Source organism: Engraulis encrasicolus, chromosome 3 (assembly GCF_034702125.1).
Source record: "Engraulis encrasicolus isolate BLACKSEA-1 chromosome 3, IST_EnEncr_1.0, whole genome shotgun sequence".
Classification (NCBI taxonomy): domain Eukaryota; kingdom Metazoa; phylum Chordata; class Actinopteri; order Clupeiformes; family Engraulidae; genus Engraulis; species Engraulis encrasicolus.
Window position 1 is genome coordinate 28750059 of NC_085859.1, and position 17559 is coordinate 28767617.

The following is a 17559-nucleotide window of genomic DNA, read 5'->3' on the forward strand; positions in this document are numbered from 1 at the left end:
ACTACTAAAAATAAGAAAAGATATTCGTTGTGATGATCTGAGTTATTTCTAATGTGTTGATCACTGATTTGTATTCATTTTGGAAAGGTAACGGCAATCTTATTGCTGCCTTACTGGCGCCCATCTCATAACTTAAAACTACAGTCGGTTGCACCGCTACAATATCAACGAAATGTTTTAAAATGTAGGCCTACAACAGTAATGTAAAGGTAAGAGATAATTTATTGTCCACACGTGACTATAAGAAAATATTTTCCTATGGGCGAATAACACCCCCGATGCCGAAGGCGGAGTGCTGTTATTCCGCTTGGAAGGAAATATATTTTCCGTAGTCACGTGTGGACAATACATTATCCCGCTTATCCCGCCTTTACCAACATTAGAAAGCATACAAAGTTAACCAGTAGTTTATAGTAACAGGTTTATTGCCATTTTATAGCGTGCACAAAGAAAGATAGTTCGTGGAACGCTCATAATTTAAAAAGAAAGAAAGGAGTCGCACACTGGAGCTGAATGCAGAATCAAAAACTACTGTAACTGTAAACAAAGCCGAAAAAAGTAAATAAAACCGACAGACAGGGGACAAACATTTCGGGTCTAGCCCATCATCTTCCTTTTCTTCCTTTTCATTATACTGCTCTTGGAATTACGCACCGAGCGATACGCTTAGGATATGACATTGGCCGGACGCCACCCCACCATTACGCTCATAACAAGTAACAGAGTTTGGCTACTTTCTAACGTGTTACAGCCACATTGCGCTTCAAACTGTTTGCAGGCTGCCTCGTTCACTGCGCGATATCTACTAAACTCGGGTTCATAACAGGGTCATTTCTATCTGATCGGCGACAGTATTCCAGATAAAAGTATAGACAACCCAAGCACTGATGTGCGCCCTGACCATCATCATTAGCCTATCATCCTGCTACAGTCTGAACACTGTGCGCCGAATGGTTGGCTGGAGGAGGCAACGCTAGCCTAAAGAGCAGGCTACTTCACCCTTAAGGAAACTATCAACGGACTCCTCACTTGTTAAAACAATACTAGTGTTAATGAAAGATGTCACGACAGCGGCCGGCGGACAGTGACAGTTTGCTTTCTTGAAATAACAACACTTGGACAATAGTGTAGACTTGTGCGCTAAGCGCTGGGGTGGGGCAGGGGCTGCTGAACTGTCTACAAGCTGTCGTGCCGGGACGTAGGCAGTAGGTATCCATTGCGTGCGGCCGGCCGCTTTGGGAACTGTAGGTAAGTTGCATTTGGGTAGGCTATTGCGCGTGTTATAGTTGAATTAAGTAATCGACGAGCCAACGTCCGGCAGCAGTGACTGAGTGTGTAACTTAACTTAACTTTTGTAGGCTACTATCTTCCGAGTGTCTCCAGATTGTGATTCATTTATTCAAAGACGATAGCAGTTTACAGACGCTGCTGGCTGCATGGATATTGTGGGGTTTTTCCCTCCTAATTGTATTTTATGAAATTGTAAAAATAAAACTACCATAACCTTTACTCCTGTTGTCTGTCGTTCCTGAATCGTGGTCTATTTCACCTCTTACAATAGTGTCCAGTCCAGTGAATGATCCTGCATCCATGGCTAATTGGATAAAGCATACTAAGTGGACATGAAAGAAATGCGAAATTAAAACAACAGCGTGTCAATGCAAGCACTTTATTTATTTTTCCGGGGCATGATTTTGTTGACAAGTACTTTTTTAACGACTTTAATGAAGATGTCGTGTAGACTGTTTGACGGCCCCTTCCATAGGACAGCATCCATCCATCTCTTCCTCATCTTTACGCGCAACGGTAATAATAACCATTACTTCTCTTGTAGACGTTGCACGTAATATTTTATTCATTATGGACTTATTTCAAGCAGCATTCAACTGTCCACTCTGCGTGGCTTTGTTGAAAGGGTTGCCTTTGGGTGGATGACTTCCCCTGAACACGGCAGGTCATTTGCATGACAAGACTTCATGCCCATTAGCGAATACTTTAACCCTTCAGGGGTGCCCTGGAAACGGCTGATAAATAAATTATGTAGAATGATATAATAGATATTTGACTAAATTGATAAGTTAATGCTGGTCAGTGGAATATTTCATCTGCTATCTACGCACAATAGCCTAAAGTAAATATAGGTAGCCCCAGTCAGCTGCAACTTCGAACCTAGGTCGTGTGACGTCTCCAAATGTGTTACTTTTCTAAGCTTGTGTGTTATCGGATGCGATGCCATGTTACGGCTTGTTGGTTTGGGGTGCCTTAATTTTTCATTAATTGAAAGGGTGTCTTGCCTAAAAAAAAGGTTGAGAAACACTGCAGGAAACAGTCTCTGCAACAGGGACAATGACAAAAGGGATGAATTGCTTGAGGAAATCAAAAGGGACAGAGCGAAGTTATGACAACAAGTTGACGTGCACCATTATGCAAGGCTACATGTAGTTATGATGGGTTAACCACTCAGTTACCGTTGCATTAATAATATGTATGATAAAGATGACTTCAGCGCAGGATATCAGAAATAAACAAGACAGCGCAGATGGCTTTTAATTTTTAATATGGCCACATTATGCGTCAATACACCAATGCGTATTAGGCTATTTATCATGAAACCTCAAATCGGAAGTAGCCTTGTACCCAGCACTTTTCAAACCTTACTCGGGTTTATGGTAATTGTCCGGGCCAGCACTTTTGAAATCAAACGGACGCCTTGCCTGCATGACATGTCATTTGCATGATAAGAGCACGGACGATCATGGACATGCGATGGTAGCCTACACACATAGCCACACACGCACACAACACGGTTCAGTTCAACGTTTATTGTCCAGCAAGCGAGCAGCGCAGTACCAACTGATTTGCTCTGGAATCTCGAAATGAAAACCGACTTTTCTTGGGAAAAGTGTTGCAAGAACATTGAACTCATTTAGTAGGCCTATCATTGTGCCAAGCGTGTCGCAATATTGTACTGTGGATGTGTGTTGGGGAGGGCATTAACATTAGGCCTATGACAAAACATTATCGGGTAGGATTGAGGATAAATCTTACACGTTTCCTTATTAATGGAAAATTAATTCCATGCTAATTCCAAGTATTCAAGAACCTAAACAATATGCAATTGCTCCACAGTTCAAGGGTTAGGCTATGGATATTGACACCTTTCCTCCGCGATCGCGGATAGCCCCCACCTTTGCGCTTCTCATCTGGCTGTCACGATATGGAACGGGAAGAGACAGTTCAAGACAAGCGGCATGACTGCAATTGTCAATACAGTAGCCTAAAAAACTGTTAACTATTCAGCGGTGTGTAGTCAAATTATCACAGCGGTGGTAGATGCTTTTATGAAGACCTGGAGGGCAAAAACCAACAGACACAATTGCTGAGTGTGTATGCAGTATTTGTAACGAATGATTCTCCTGCCAGGATAGCGTTGGACTACAGAATAACCCATTTACATGTTGAATGTTGAGAGGATGCATTTTGAAAAGTCGAAGACCTATTCACGAGGATATAATAGCTACCTTTCCTTGTCAATGTTCCATGCACTACACAATATTCCAGAACCTCATCTGTGATAGGCTAAACACAATTTATCCAACAAGCTTGTGGATAATATTGCCACCTTTCCCCTCTCCTGCGGTAGCCAGTTGCCTTCTCAGAAGAAGCAATCTGAATCGGAAAGAGAGAGAGCACTGTTCAAGACCCGCGGCAAGACTGCAATTGTCATCTGGTTCGTGGTGTCAACCTTCAGCCAAAACGACGACAGACCCTTTTTTTTATAAGATAGACCTACCTTATTCGCAGCAGCCAAAATCAGTCAGACAATAAGTGCTTAACGAGTGTGCAGGGTAGCGAATGCTCTTCTATCAGGGTAAAGTTTGCAATTGGAGAGGGGTGATTGAAGGGCTAAATTAAGTCCGAAATCAAAATGATAAAAAAATACGGTCGATTTATTTACAATACCCTACATGACAGAAAGAAAACGTGTAGGGGGTCAACTGAAAATACCCATAAACTGAGGACTATAGGCAACGTCAAAGTAAAATACAAACACGACATCAAACAAAGCTTTTTTTTAATGCGGTACACTTCAAACTTCACAAAACCCACTGGTTAACAGCAGGTTTTACGCACACATTTCGAAGCGGTTAATCACAGATGCTGCTCTCTTCCTTGCTCTCCCTTGCACCCCAACGTACACTGGGTTTAATACACCCTGCAATACTGGCAAACTATTATTCAATTACCATTGCATTTGGTCATGCAAAGACCTTTACGCGGCGGAGAGAGAACGCGCTCCTGTGCAGTGTGTTAACGTAGCGATTTAACCTCTCTCTCTCTCTCTCTCTCTCTCTCTCTCTCTCTCTCTCTCTCTCTCTCTCTCTCTCTCTCTCTCTCTCTCTCTCTACTGTAGCCATGGGCTTAACACAGGTGCATGGGTTCTGTAATGTTTTCAACACTGTTAGGACCTATATTGTTTTCTGGCTCATGCGCGAACTATTTGTTGTCATTCAGAATCAGAAACATCAAAGTGTCGGGAGACAGCTTTCTCTTGTTGCTGGTGCTTCGCATCTAAAAAGTTAACGGAAAGTCAGAAAACTCGCTGCATGACAATGTGCTCAATGGTCAATAGCCTACTTCTAGATGCACTATAGTCTACAGCCTAGACGCACGCTGCTCTGATTCAAAGCGAGCACAAGGGTCAATAGCCTACTTCTTGACACATTAAACCGCCCTGCTTTGATTCAAAGCGAGCAGGCTGTGCTTGGTCCCGCCTCTCTGCCCGCAGATGGGAGTAAAGTAACGGCGTAAAAGTGAAAAAAAAAGCTTCTCAAATATTGTCTAGATAATTGTCAAAAAATGTAAGGGCGTAAACGTAAATTGTCAAAAAATGTAACGACGTGAAAAAAAAAAAGCTTCTCAAATATTGTCTAGATATTTTGTCAAAAAATGTAAGGGCGTAAACGTAAATTGTCAAAAAATGTAACGACGGAAACGTTAAAAAAAACAACAACATAGCCCTACCAGTTAAAATGAGTAAGTACATTTTATTTATAGATTTACATGTTTAAATCAACAAAAAATAAAACTTAACAGCTGATTTACATATTTAAATAAACAAAACCCTTAAAATGAGCATTAAAAAAGCTGATTTACATTTCTAATATAGGCAGGCTGAAGAAAACCCATTAAAATGAGCATTAAAAAAGCTGATTTACATTTCTAATATAGGCAGACTGAAGGGACCTTTAGTTGAAACCTAAGGATCTTTAGTTCAATTTTAAGGACCTTTCGTTGGCTTTTGCGGTAGACGGACCATCCTCGACTAAAGATCCCCAGCCTTATACTAATGGTCCAACGTTTTGTTCGAATGGTCCCCTCTCACCAATTCATTCGACGAAAATACCTGATACGGTTTAAAGGAAGTGGTCCAAAAGTTTGAAGGTCGCACTCTAGCATGGGGTTTCACATGTAAAACAATCTCTCTGGACATTCGATATTCCTACTCCACCCCTTCCTTGGAAGTATTTTTATTGTTTTTAACAACACAGCTGTGTGAGGCAAAAAACGTATAGCACAACAACACTACTGTAGGCCTACTGATATTTCAATATGCCAAACATCGCAGTAATTCCAAGAATGCGGTCCGACTGTGTTGTTTTGGCTCTACAGTGGGCGTATCACAGAGGAGAGATGGGTGTCAGAACATCAGAGCAGACATGAAAGGAAAGGAGGACAGGGGGGCCTGAGGGGGTGATTTTGGGAAGGAGGAGAAAAGCAGGAGGAAGAGGAGGACGAGGACGGAGGAAGAGGAGGGAGGGAGGGAGGGAGGGAGGGAAGGAGGGCGAGGCGCAGTGGGGGCCATGTTCTCTGTCCAAGGCGCCACACCCGTCTCACGAGTCTCCAGCCCCTCGGAGAATTACTGCTGAACTCCTCGCTGTCAGTCGATATTTCATCAACATATCACACACAACACACACACACACACACACACACGCAGCCATCACTCGGTCTGTCGCATGCTGTCCAAGGAGCCAGGAGTGTGTGCCAGTGCTGTCAGGCGGGTGGGGGGAATGTAATGGCCTCAAACTGCGTGACATCCACGACACCTCGCTCGGAGACACGGCCTGGTAGGCGTCACGACGCGCCACCGCGGCCAAACTGTCTCGGCCGCAGCCGCGGCCATCATGGCCAGACGAGGCAGGTGACCATTATCACAGGCCAGTCGCCACCTGTCATAGGTGTGAACAGCACAGCCCTGCACAGCCCAGCACGCTGGGAGCCTTGGATCAACACAACGTGATGTGTGTGACCGCACCCCACGGGACAGAGGGGCCGAGGGAAAACAAGAAAATGTGTCAAGGAAGAGATGGCCATATCACTCAATTACAGTATTACTAATAGTATCATAATACTATCTTTACACTGTACTACTGTCACAATACAGTATGTATTCAATACAAATGTCACAAGTGTGTATGACAATTTAATAGCAATGTCCACAAGGGAGAGAATGTCCAAAGGAAGAATGCATAGGAGAAAAAGACCACATCACACAATTAATAATGTCATAGTGTAGTGTAATATGTTCACACTACGATAATACCATGTCATACTATGTATGAACTCTGTCATACTATTTATAATAATGAAGCATAATGTACGATGACGTTCGTTCCACAAGGGAGAGAGATGTCAATGGGAAGACTCTAATGGCGGAAACCAAGCCATATTACTCAAGTGGTAATATTCAAAACACAGTTTATGATCATAACATAGCTATAAAATGTCTAATAATGCAGGATGATGTATGATGATAATAATAATGTCATAATATCCCAAGGCGATATGAGGTGGAGAGTGCAGTTAAAGGAGTGCACAGTCTTCATGCAATGCACAACTTACACTCTTAGGTGCAATGGAGCTAAACCCAAGGTGAGACACAAATGGTGGTCCACCACACTCATGATGTGTCTGGGTATAAACTGGGTGTAAATGAGAAATGGAAAGTAGACACACGAAAGTGGAAAGTAACATTGCCCTATTTGGAGATAGAGCACGGCCCCTTGGAAAGGCCTGTGCTGTTGGAGCGCATCCTGGTGTGCGCTAGCTATGCTAGCTATTAAACATGGCCGTAGTTACATTTGAGGCTACCGAGGTCCGGACCTCGCCTATCGTGAGAGGTTTTTTATTATTATTATTATTTTAACGGCAAATATGACCAACTGAAACACACAAAAACATCTATAAACCTTTGTGAAGCGTCCTTTGCAAACTGTTGTTAACAACCATGAGCTATGTGTTCTAGTTTTGCCTTTGTGTTCTGTTTTTGAGAGTAAACCAGATTGATTAATATCGCAAGTGGTGCGACTCGTGGGAGAGAACGCAACTCAGCCGACATCGCAAGTGTTTGGTCGCGTTCGTGACAGAGCATTGCGCAAAGCAAAATTACCATGCTTTCTGGTTGGAAAAATGCATTGAAATGGCAAAGTGTGCGTGTGCAGCCTGCGCAGTAATGTGCCGTCACGAACGCGCCCATTAAGCACGCGCTTGGTGAGATCTCCGCTATCAGAAAGCCCGCGCTTGATGAGATCTCCGCTGACAGAAAGCCAACCGTTGTATAGCCTACATAAAGCTCATGCGTAACAAGTAGGCTATGGTGTCTTAAAAAGCCATTTGAGTCATTATTTTAAGAAGGCCGGCTGCTGCATCAGCTGCTGCATAAAGGTAAAAGCAGGATATCCGTGAAAGGTAATTGATTGTAAATTGGAAAGCATGTGATAAACACTGACAGAGGAGGTCACCGGAACATCTTCAGGTGTGGATATTTTCCTGTTAATTTGGACAAGTGCCGTGCTATCGACGTTGCCACGTCTTCGTCAGAGTCAATCGCAGTAAAATATCCACACCTGAAAAGGCTCCCGTGACTAGGCTACTGTGTCTGCATAGCCGTGACGCATCAGATGGCTCAGGAGCGCGGAGGATAGGCTACTTTTCTTTCTCGTTGAAAGACTTTTGTCCTCTGCGCTTGTGAAGAACTATAACAAGTAAATAAAAACAAAACGTTTTATGCGACTCTAGGAAGAAAAAAGTTTACTCCAAAATAGGTGGTTTGCACTACAGAGCTATCCCTGTATCTTTGGAGGAAAACAGCTGAAGTGTAATTTCATTGGGAGAAAAATATGAATGGCTGAGCAACTTGCCATCTGAGGATGTAGCTTATTGTGCAACTTCAGGGTCAAGCTTTAGTTTCCTTACAAAGGGCTTTACTGACTGGGAGGATGCTGTTTATAATAAAAGAGGCATGATACCAAAGCATAGCCATTCAAAGGGAATAGGCTGAGTTGGCTGAAAACTACAACATATTTATTATTATACATGTCTACATATTTACTATTTCACATTAGGCCTATACATTCATAGAGGAGGGCCCTATATATAGGCCTGTGTAGCCTATATTTATTTATTTTATGAATTAATTTTTAATTTATATTTTATATTAATAAAAAAAATTTGGCGCGCGCTTTGCGCGCGCATCATGGACCTCGGCTACTTCACATGGCTGGCTACGGCCATGCTATTAAATCGTGCCGCAATCACCCTGCGTGCCTGGATGTGGTATCGATGCATGGTGTATATTATGGGGGTAAGAAATGTGATGAATAAGGTGAAAGCAGAGCCGCGGGTGGGATGCGACGGACGTGTAGGGCGTGGTGTGGTGTGGTGGTATTTTTAGGGCATTCCAGAGTCACTGGGGCGTACAGCTGGGGGTGTTTGGACGGGGGATGTGTGTGTGTGTGTGTGTGTGTGTGTGTGTGTGTGTGTGGGGGGGGGGAGGTTGTGTGAAATGTGTGCGTGTGTATGGGGGGAGGGAGGTTGTGTGTGTGGATGGAGGAGGCTGTGTGTGTGTGTGTGTGTGTGTGTGTGTGTGTGTGTTGTGTGTGTGTGTGTGTTGTGTGTGTGTGTGTGTGTGTGTGTGTGTGTGTGTGTGTGTGTGTGTGTGTGTGTGTGTGTGTGTGTGTGTGTGTGTGTGTGTGTGTGTGTGTGTGTGTGTGTGTGTGTTCGCATGCATGCATGTGCATGTGTGTGCGGGGGTTAGCTGGGGTTTCACCGGCCTGATCAAATTCCTCAGGCACCACCCAGAGAGGTATGCAGGACTTCCCTCCCGTGGTTGAACTGTCTATCGATATGTATGCCAAGGCAGCCCCTCCAACTTACTGCATGCCCTTCCCCATGCCCTAGAGGGGGCATTAGAGGGGCATTTGAGGCAAAAACAAACACAGGGTAGAATAAACACAGGTTTTATGCTACAGAGTTACAGTAGTGTGTGGCAGAGTTTTTTTTAGTATTACAACTGTGGTTTCAATGCATCCATTTTTGTGCATTACTCCATCAATTAAGTATACTGTATGTATTGCCTGCATGTGTGTGCAATATGCTTGACCTGTTTATTTGTATGCAATCTTTCGTGGGATGTGAATTGTGTGTATCTTGCATTATGTGTAAGTTTCTAGATACTATAATTTCCTTTGGAATAAATCAATTAACTCTACTAAACTACTATACTCTATTCTAGTCTTCTCGTAGCCTCTTACTGCAGATGGGCCTATTCACTATTTGCCCAAAATACTCAACTACATCATAACAACATTGCTATGACAGTAAAGAAAAAATAAGACATAGCCATTACAATTTTGGTGACAGTAAGGTTATAAGCACTGCTCTAAGGGGTTAAGCATGTATTTTTCGGGAATTCCTAATAGAAAAAATTGAAATTCTTGATGGAAAATGAAATCATATGCACATACGCTTCTCCCTGCAGCTGAATACTCATGGGGTTTTACTTGCATGCTCTCATTACATTTTCTATAGACGTTTTCAGGTGGGTACAGTGCACGCATCCAAAGTTAATTTCTGCAGGTGCTTGACAACATCAGATGGTAGGAAAAGATTGCTCTGCAGTCTGCAGCCTTCACTTAGTATGCTCCAAAAATATAAGCTTCATTTAGTTAATAGGATATAGTATTCCATTTTGATTCTTCTGGATCTGCATCAGGAATATGACTATTAGCAGTATCATACATGCATGATATGAGAGCTGGCAGACAAGGCAATTGCCAAGGACCACACCAAAATCTGGCCCTCACCCGTCATCCCATCACTATGGCAAATGCCAGTAAAACTTATAGAAATGGGACACATGTTTAAATTTCCCAGAGGGGCCCCAGATGGATAGAACCACGGCTGATTATGCAGTAGTTCTAAACATGCACTCTCAGGTCGAAAAATCAGGTATTCCAGATGAGTCAGTAAAATAAAAAAAATCACATTTGTGTAGGACATGTGCAGAGCACAGCAGCACACCCTGACAGCACACCCTGACAGTGCAGTAACTATGCCAACACTGAGAAAAATGGTCTTCAAAGTATTGGTGCTAGGTTAGATATTGCAGTTACTGCAAACTTGGCATAGCACCTCTAAAACGGCACACAATTGGGCCATAAGGCTTCGTCACGAGATAAAGAAGGAATTATGAAGACCATTTTCAGTCTAAACTTTATTTTGACAAAATGTAGGCTAGTTACTGCACTTTGCCTTTGTATGGCAGATCTTCCCGTGTGAGCTCTCTTCTCCCCTACAGCTGAGCACACACAAGGGTCTTTACATTCACCCTGCATTAAGTGCCATTAAAGGGAGGCATTGGTCTTTGAGGGTGTGTCACCAGGGCGGGACTGGCCATCTGGCATAGCGGGCATTTCCCGGTGAGCCCTGAACCCTTGTGGGCCCCTATTTTTCCGAAAAAAAAGGGTGAGTCAGTTATGCACTGCTAATTATGAGGGCCCTTTCAGCCAAAAGTGCCCGGGTCCTATTTCTCCCCCAGTCCAGTCCTGTGTGTCACTGTCATTAGTGTGGTTCACACAGACAACACAGTTATGTGAATGGGGGGGGGTCTGAAAGGCTGTGGAAAGTGGAGGATTAAGGTTAGACCCAGACATACATGGAAACACGTACGCATGCACACACGCTCTCTCTCACACACACACAGTCTCTTTCCCATAAACACACACAAGCCAGAGGCGCATATTTCACACCGTGAAAAGGGAGAGAGGGATCATCATGGGAACACATCTCACACAGAGGGCATGACCGCGACACACAACACACACTAAAAACTTCCCATGTTGTTCTTCACACACTGCAAGTGGCCCACAGAGTGCTGAGAAATAGGTCATGCTTTCATTTCCAGACAAAAGGCAGTAAAAACAATAGGTAAAAAGGCCTTAAGCTAAGAATATGATGAATCAATGGGAAAAGATAATAATGTGTATTTCTGCAGGCGGGGATGAGCATACATGTTTGTGTATAAATAGATAATCTTCTTTGAACACCATTGAATACATTCTCATGAAAGAGTTGAACAAAACCATTACGGGGTCACATCAAGCCACTCAGCGATAATGCGGTTTTGTTCTTGACTGTGTGTATGTGTGTGTGTGTGTGTGTGTGTGTGTGTGTGTGTGTGTGTGTGTGTGTGTGTGTGTGTGTGTGTGTGTGTGTGTGTGTGTGTGTTTGTGCGTGCGCACGCTCTTGCGTTCTTAGTGTGCATGTACAGCACAATTTTTTCCTGGCTTTAGACATGCAAGTTTCATGTCATGAGAGTCATTTACTTTAAATATAACTCTCGCACACTTTTTTCATCAACAACAGCGTTTAAACTTTTTTTTAAAAAGAGATTAAACTTAAAAAAAGATCTTAATCTTCCCTGAGCCATGTCCCAAATGTTCATTCCACAAGGCATCAACAGCCCTTTCTAGGAACTTGATCAAAGCTGCCACTGACATACTGACGAGCAGTTTGCATGCCTAGGGATCAAAAATAATGGACAGGAAAAGTGTTCCCTGCAGCCTACGCAGGCAGCATGGAACAGGACAAAGTTTTGTTTGAGCCAGCCTCATAACCACAGAGGGCCCCATCTTCTCACAGAGAAGGAGGTCAGTAGCAAAGCACGACCCGACCGCACTAGAGTAAACCTGAGGTCCTCTTCTTCTTGTGTGTGTTTTTCGCTCCTGCATTCATTTTCTAACACTTCTTCAGCAAACAAGCCCTTTCCACACGTTTGCGTTGCGTGTGTTCGCAGAGCAGAACTCACACAATGTGGTGGAAAAAAGTGTGCCACGTTTGCTGAACTTGACACGAGCCTCTTGGCGGGACTCTGTCAAGGTCAAATACATTTACTCACAAGGTCGGTACACTACCCATTCTACAAAGTAAAACCTCCACAGGTGAGACATGCACCACCCGTCAACCTTTCCAGATCAAACACCCTGATGCAAAAGCCTGCATACAGCTCATATGTGACTGTCCGGCTGTAACAGAAACTAGACCGGTCGCAGATGCCAGCAGGTATTTTTGGTGGGAAACCCTCCACTATTGATCCCTCTTATCTCTCTCTCTCATCTCTCTCTCCCTCTCTCTCTCTCTATGAATAAAGAGCCACTTTACAGCTTACCTGTCTCTGGAAACGTACGGCCATACCGGCCGCCCTCCTCCCCGCGTCTCGCCGGGTTTCGCTGTTTACACAGGTGTCATGTAAATATGTGACTCGGTCAACGTGCACGGCTCGTCGCCACCACTGCCTACACTGCCTCCACTAGCGCCGCTACCGCTACCACCCCCGCCGTTTCTGGGGAGATCAGCATTCTCCCCGCGAGGCGAGGCGAGGCGAGCCGCTGCCTCTGAACACGGGAGATGAAAGCGATCCCCCCGATACGAGTTTGTTTCCAACAAGAGGACGGCAGATAAAAACAGCAAGCAGCGTGCGATGCAGCGGAGGAGTGAGAGGCAGAACGAGGTAGACGACAAAAAAGACAGAGAGAGAGAGAGAGAGACGGAGAGAGAGAGAGAGAGAGAGAGAGCAGGGGGATGAGAGAGAGAGAAAAGGAATGAAACCCAAATAGACTGACTGGAGCTAAAGATTACATCTACACCTGCATTTCCCCCACAATGCTTTGCATTGTGATTGAATCCAGCAGCCAGAGGGGGGGAGAGAGGCCGCCCCACTGTACTATGTTGCTACCAGGGGACCAATCAGATGGCTTCCCACCTGAAGGCTGAAAGGTAATATGTTAGACACCAGAGCCTTTCTCCGCCTCTCCTTTTCTCTCTCTCTCTCTCTCTGTCTCTCTCTCTCTCTATCTCTCTCTCGATCTCTCTCACTCACTTTAACAGAGAGAGTAAAGCTTCGGCAACAGGAGTCCCTTTTCGATCTCCAACTCCCCCCAAAATATGCAAGTCTTGGAATATTGAACATGGTTAAATGGAAGCAGCAGCACCACTGGGACACACTCATCCAAAAAAACCACACAGCATAGAGAGAGCTTCAAAGAGCTGGAAAGTGACCCAGGGAGAATTCAGCAAATTAATAAATAACAGCAGCGGATCACATTGACACAGACCAATTTGCGCACAGTTTCAGTCTCCCTGGCGGGACTTGACGATTCGAAAACACTGTTCTATGTTTGGTCCCTGGCCTAATGAGTCCTTACATCTAAACAACTTTCTTCTGTCTTGCGTTACCCCATCCAGCTATATCCTACAAAGTAGATTTTTGCAGTGTTCACTTAACACTTATCCTCGTAATGCGTTGCCTTATGCTGGTGTAACCTCCTTGTACTAGCCATTGAAAGAGACTCAATGGCTACGTTTGCATGGCACATTTAATTCAGAATTAACTAATTTTAATTCTGAAGAAAGCTTAATTTCGCTTTGAAAACCTTTCACAGTTCGGAATTAAATGAAAGATCATAGGGAATTCGACCGAGCTATTTAATTCTGAATGATTCGTTCGGAATTAAAAATGTCATGTAAACGTAGCTAATTACCACTACATTAGACAGTCTTTAGCAATACTTTACAAGCTACCCACAGGGAGTTCATAACAGGGGCTTTGTTTAAAAAGTTTAGTGAGTAAAACCAAATATACATATACTGTACTATAGACAAGAAAACAAACTCTTCAAACTCTGTGTTGCATTGACACTGCAACATGTTATATTACACTCAGAAAGCAGAAATGAACACTTTTCTGTAGGCGTTGAACACAGAACATGTACTGTGTAGAAAGCTGCACTAAAGCCAGCTATTTTGTATTTCCACTTATTTCTGTTGCAGCGATGACATATGACGTGATAGCTCTAGCAAAGACAGGATGTCACAAAAAGATCCGACGTGATTGCTCCAGTAATGACGGTAGGCTACAGAGATAGCAACAATGCTACAACATGCTATCTGTGTAGGCCATCACTGCTAGCTTGGGGCTTCCACAAGGGACATGGCATCGGGACACGGACAGGCCTCTGATGCATCAGACAAGCATGTCGTCTACCGCAGGGGTTCCCAAACTGGGGGCAAGGATGTACTGTGAGGGAGGAGGAAGTTGTACTGCAGGAGGGTCGCATAGACAAGAGACGACTGGTGCACAGCCACTCTGAATTAAGTTAGGCCTACCTACGTGTACATATATGCTTTCATATGCAGTATTATAACCATTCCATAAACTGCTTATTCACTTGTATGGTTAGTAAGTCAAAATAATGTTCCCGTGAACTTAAAATTAAAATGGATCAATAATAATAGTAGTGAGGAAATGGATATGTATTTTTTTTAAATGTGGGATGGTGGTCACGAAAATGTTTTTTAGGGCCAAAATGGGGTACCATCTGAAATAGTTTGAGAACCACTGATCTACTCTCTGTCTCTCTCTCTCTGTGTCTGTCTGTCTGTCTGTCTGTCTGTCTGTCTGTCTGTCTGTCTGTCTGTCTGTCTGTCTGTCTCTCTCTCTCTCTCTCTCTCTCTGTCTCTATGTGCCCTCAGTGCAATCTGTGTAGGCCATCACTGGGGCTTCCACCAGGGACATGGCATGGGGACGTGGGGACATGAGGACATGCCTCATGGGACATCAGCAAAGGATGGCATCTACAGCACACAGTACTCGTTTTTTTGTTTGTTTAGAGGGAGACAGATAGGATGACTGTAAACGTGGAAAACTTCCACAACCGACATGTGGATATGTGAGTCCTGAACCAGTCTTTGGGAACCGCCGATAGTACATACATCTCTCTCTCTCTCTCTCTCTCTCTCTCTCTCTCTCTCTCTCTCTCTCTCTCTCTCTCTCTCTCTCTCTCTCTCTCTCCATCTCTGTTTATGTCTGTCTGTCTCTCTCTGTCTCTCTCTGTCTCTCTCTCTCTCTCTCTCATGGGCCCTCCATGACGCTCCTCCCACAGCCCAATTCCCAGGCTCATTACTCCTAATCTAGTCTCGCTTCGGTATTTACAGCACACACACTTTTTTCCCATTGTGGCCTGGCCTGCCAGGTCGCCGCCGCAGTGAACTCTAACCTAACTCTACCACGTCTCTAACGCTAACTCTAACACAACAATGCTTTGTTTGCTGCTGGTTACTGTTTGTTCATTGTTATTGTTTCAAAGTGAATCTAGGGAAATGAGATTTTGTTTTGCTGGGGTTTTCAGGTTGATATATTTTGTTCTCCGACTACTTTAATTTTTCCCACTGTGACCAGGCCTGCCAGGTCGGCACGATGAACTCTAAACTGCAAACAACACAGATGTTTTGATTGCTGTTGTTTTGGTTTTGTTTGTTTTATTGTTTCAAAGTGAATCTGGGGAAATGAGCGTCTCTTTCCCTGGGGTTTTCAGGTTGCTATATTTTTCTCTCAGACAACTTTACTTTTTCCCCAGGTAGCCTGTCCGGTTGCCGTTGTGAACTCTAACCTGCAAACACAACGACGCTTTGTTTGTTGTCGTTGTTTTGTTTGTTTTATTCTTTAAAAGTGAAACTAGGGACATGAGTGTCTTTTTTTGCTAGGTTTTTCAGGTTGCTATTTTTGAACGCCAACTTTACGGCTGTGCTTTCTGGGCTGGGAAGAGGGTTATTAATAGGCTGCATTATTCCGCTTGTGTTCTCTCTCTCTCTCTCTCCCACACACACAAGCATGCACACGGAGACACACACACACAAGCACATAAATGCACGCACATGCACACACGTACACACACACACATACACACACACACATACACACACACAGAGCCCTTCTCTCGCTCCTCTCTTCTCCTCCAGAGGGGCCCACTCTATGCTGCCCTAGTGAGACCCCACTGTCTTGCTTGTGTTTTCTGTCGCACGCTTTTTGTATGACTAAACAATGCACGTCTTTCACTATCGCCGTCTCAGTTCTGGTGCATAAACAGTTCCTTTATGCCCCCCCCCACCAACACACCCACCCACCCCAACCTCACCCAAGCACAACTCTTCCCCCATGAGCTTGCCCTTGCCTGGGTCACTGCTGTTGCGCTGCTCTTATTCAAACTCCTGACGTGATGGCACACACAGACTAATTGGCAAGCGGCTCGCCCCATTCACATGCTTGGCATTCCACTGGCATTGTGGTGCGCAGGGTCCCCATCACAAACATTGACAATGTGCACATGCGTGGGACAAAGGATGGACCTATATACGCACATGGGCAACTGGTACATATGGTACACAAACAATTGCACATAGAAGTTGACAAGTGGACAAAGAGAGAGAGAGAGAGAGAGAGAGAGAGAGAGAGAGAGAGAGAGAGAGAGAGAGAGAGAGAGAGAGACTGACAGAGAGACAGAGACAGGGACAGAGACAGAGACAGAGACAGAGACACTAGAGGGGGAGACAAGAGTGACAGAAAGGGCATGTACGTAAGATGCTTTGATGACTGACAATAATAATGAACCATAATCGCCTAATGTTGTCATCTCCACTGAGGTCTTCAGGAGCGCATTTCCCTGACATTATTAACACATTAATCTTTGCTGTGAGCAAAGACCTCCAGCTGCAAGGGGGGGGGAGCACCACATTCTACATTCTAGAACATTCCTTCTGACTCGGAATGGATTTTGATAAGCAGAGAGAATTGTCTTGTTTGATCAGCTAGACTGGGGAGCAGAATCTCCGAAATGTCCTCCTTTACCACTGATCTCCCTCCGAGGTCTCTAGCTCTCTATCTGATGTGGCATCAACCTCTCGAGATCATGCCAATTGTTCTGAGCAGACCTGCTAACGACGGTATAGAGCCAGTTCTGAAAACAGTACATTTTATGAGATTCAGTTGCTCTGGCTCTGGCTGTTCAAACAAGAAGAGGCGCTGCTTATCAAGATCCATTTTGAGTGGAAAAAGAGGATATTTGGGAGATTCTGTTTGTCTGGTAAGTTATCAGCCATGGCATCAAGCATGCGAGATCCGCCAATTGTTCTGAGCAAACCCTTCACAGGAAGGAGCTCGCTAATTCCGCCGAAGTAAATACAATACAATGCTGAAACCGTGTGGCCGTTGATGATGCTTTGACCAGACAGCCACTAAGGGGGGGATTAATACAGTAAGCAATGGCCCCTTGTGTGTATGTCTATGCGTGTTTTTTTCACTATTCCCACATACACTTATCTGGTAAATCAGCAGCCACAGTATCCAAACAAAATGGTAAGACTGTGGCCTTGGGTTAAAAG

The 17559-nt window shown here is 44.3% G+C and overlaps 1 protein-coding gene across 5 annotated transcripts in view; it reads right to left on the bottom strand.

Moving 5' to 3' along the window:
- Positions 1-17559, bottom strand: part of LOC134445968 (tight junction protein ZO-2-like) — a 189196-nt gene that overhangs the window by 110989 nt on the left and 60648 nt on the right. Inside the window, exon 1 of one of the 5 annotated variants that reach the window (XM_063195147.1) lies at positions 12512-16288. The exons of the other annotated variants lie outside the window; for them this stretch is intronic. Within the exon in view, the coding sequence (XP_063051217.1) occupies positions 12512-12535 (24 nt within the window). The 5' untranslated portion in view covers positions 12536-16288. Of the gene's footprint in view, positions 1-12511; positions 16289-17559 lie in introns of those variants that run through there. 5 annotated transcript variants of the gene reach the window in all.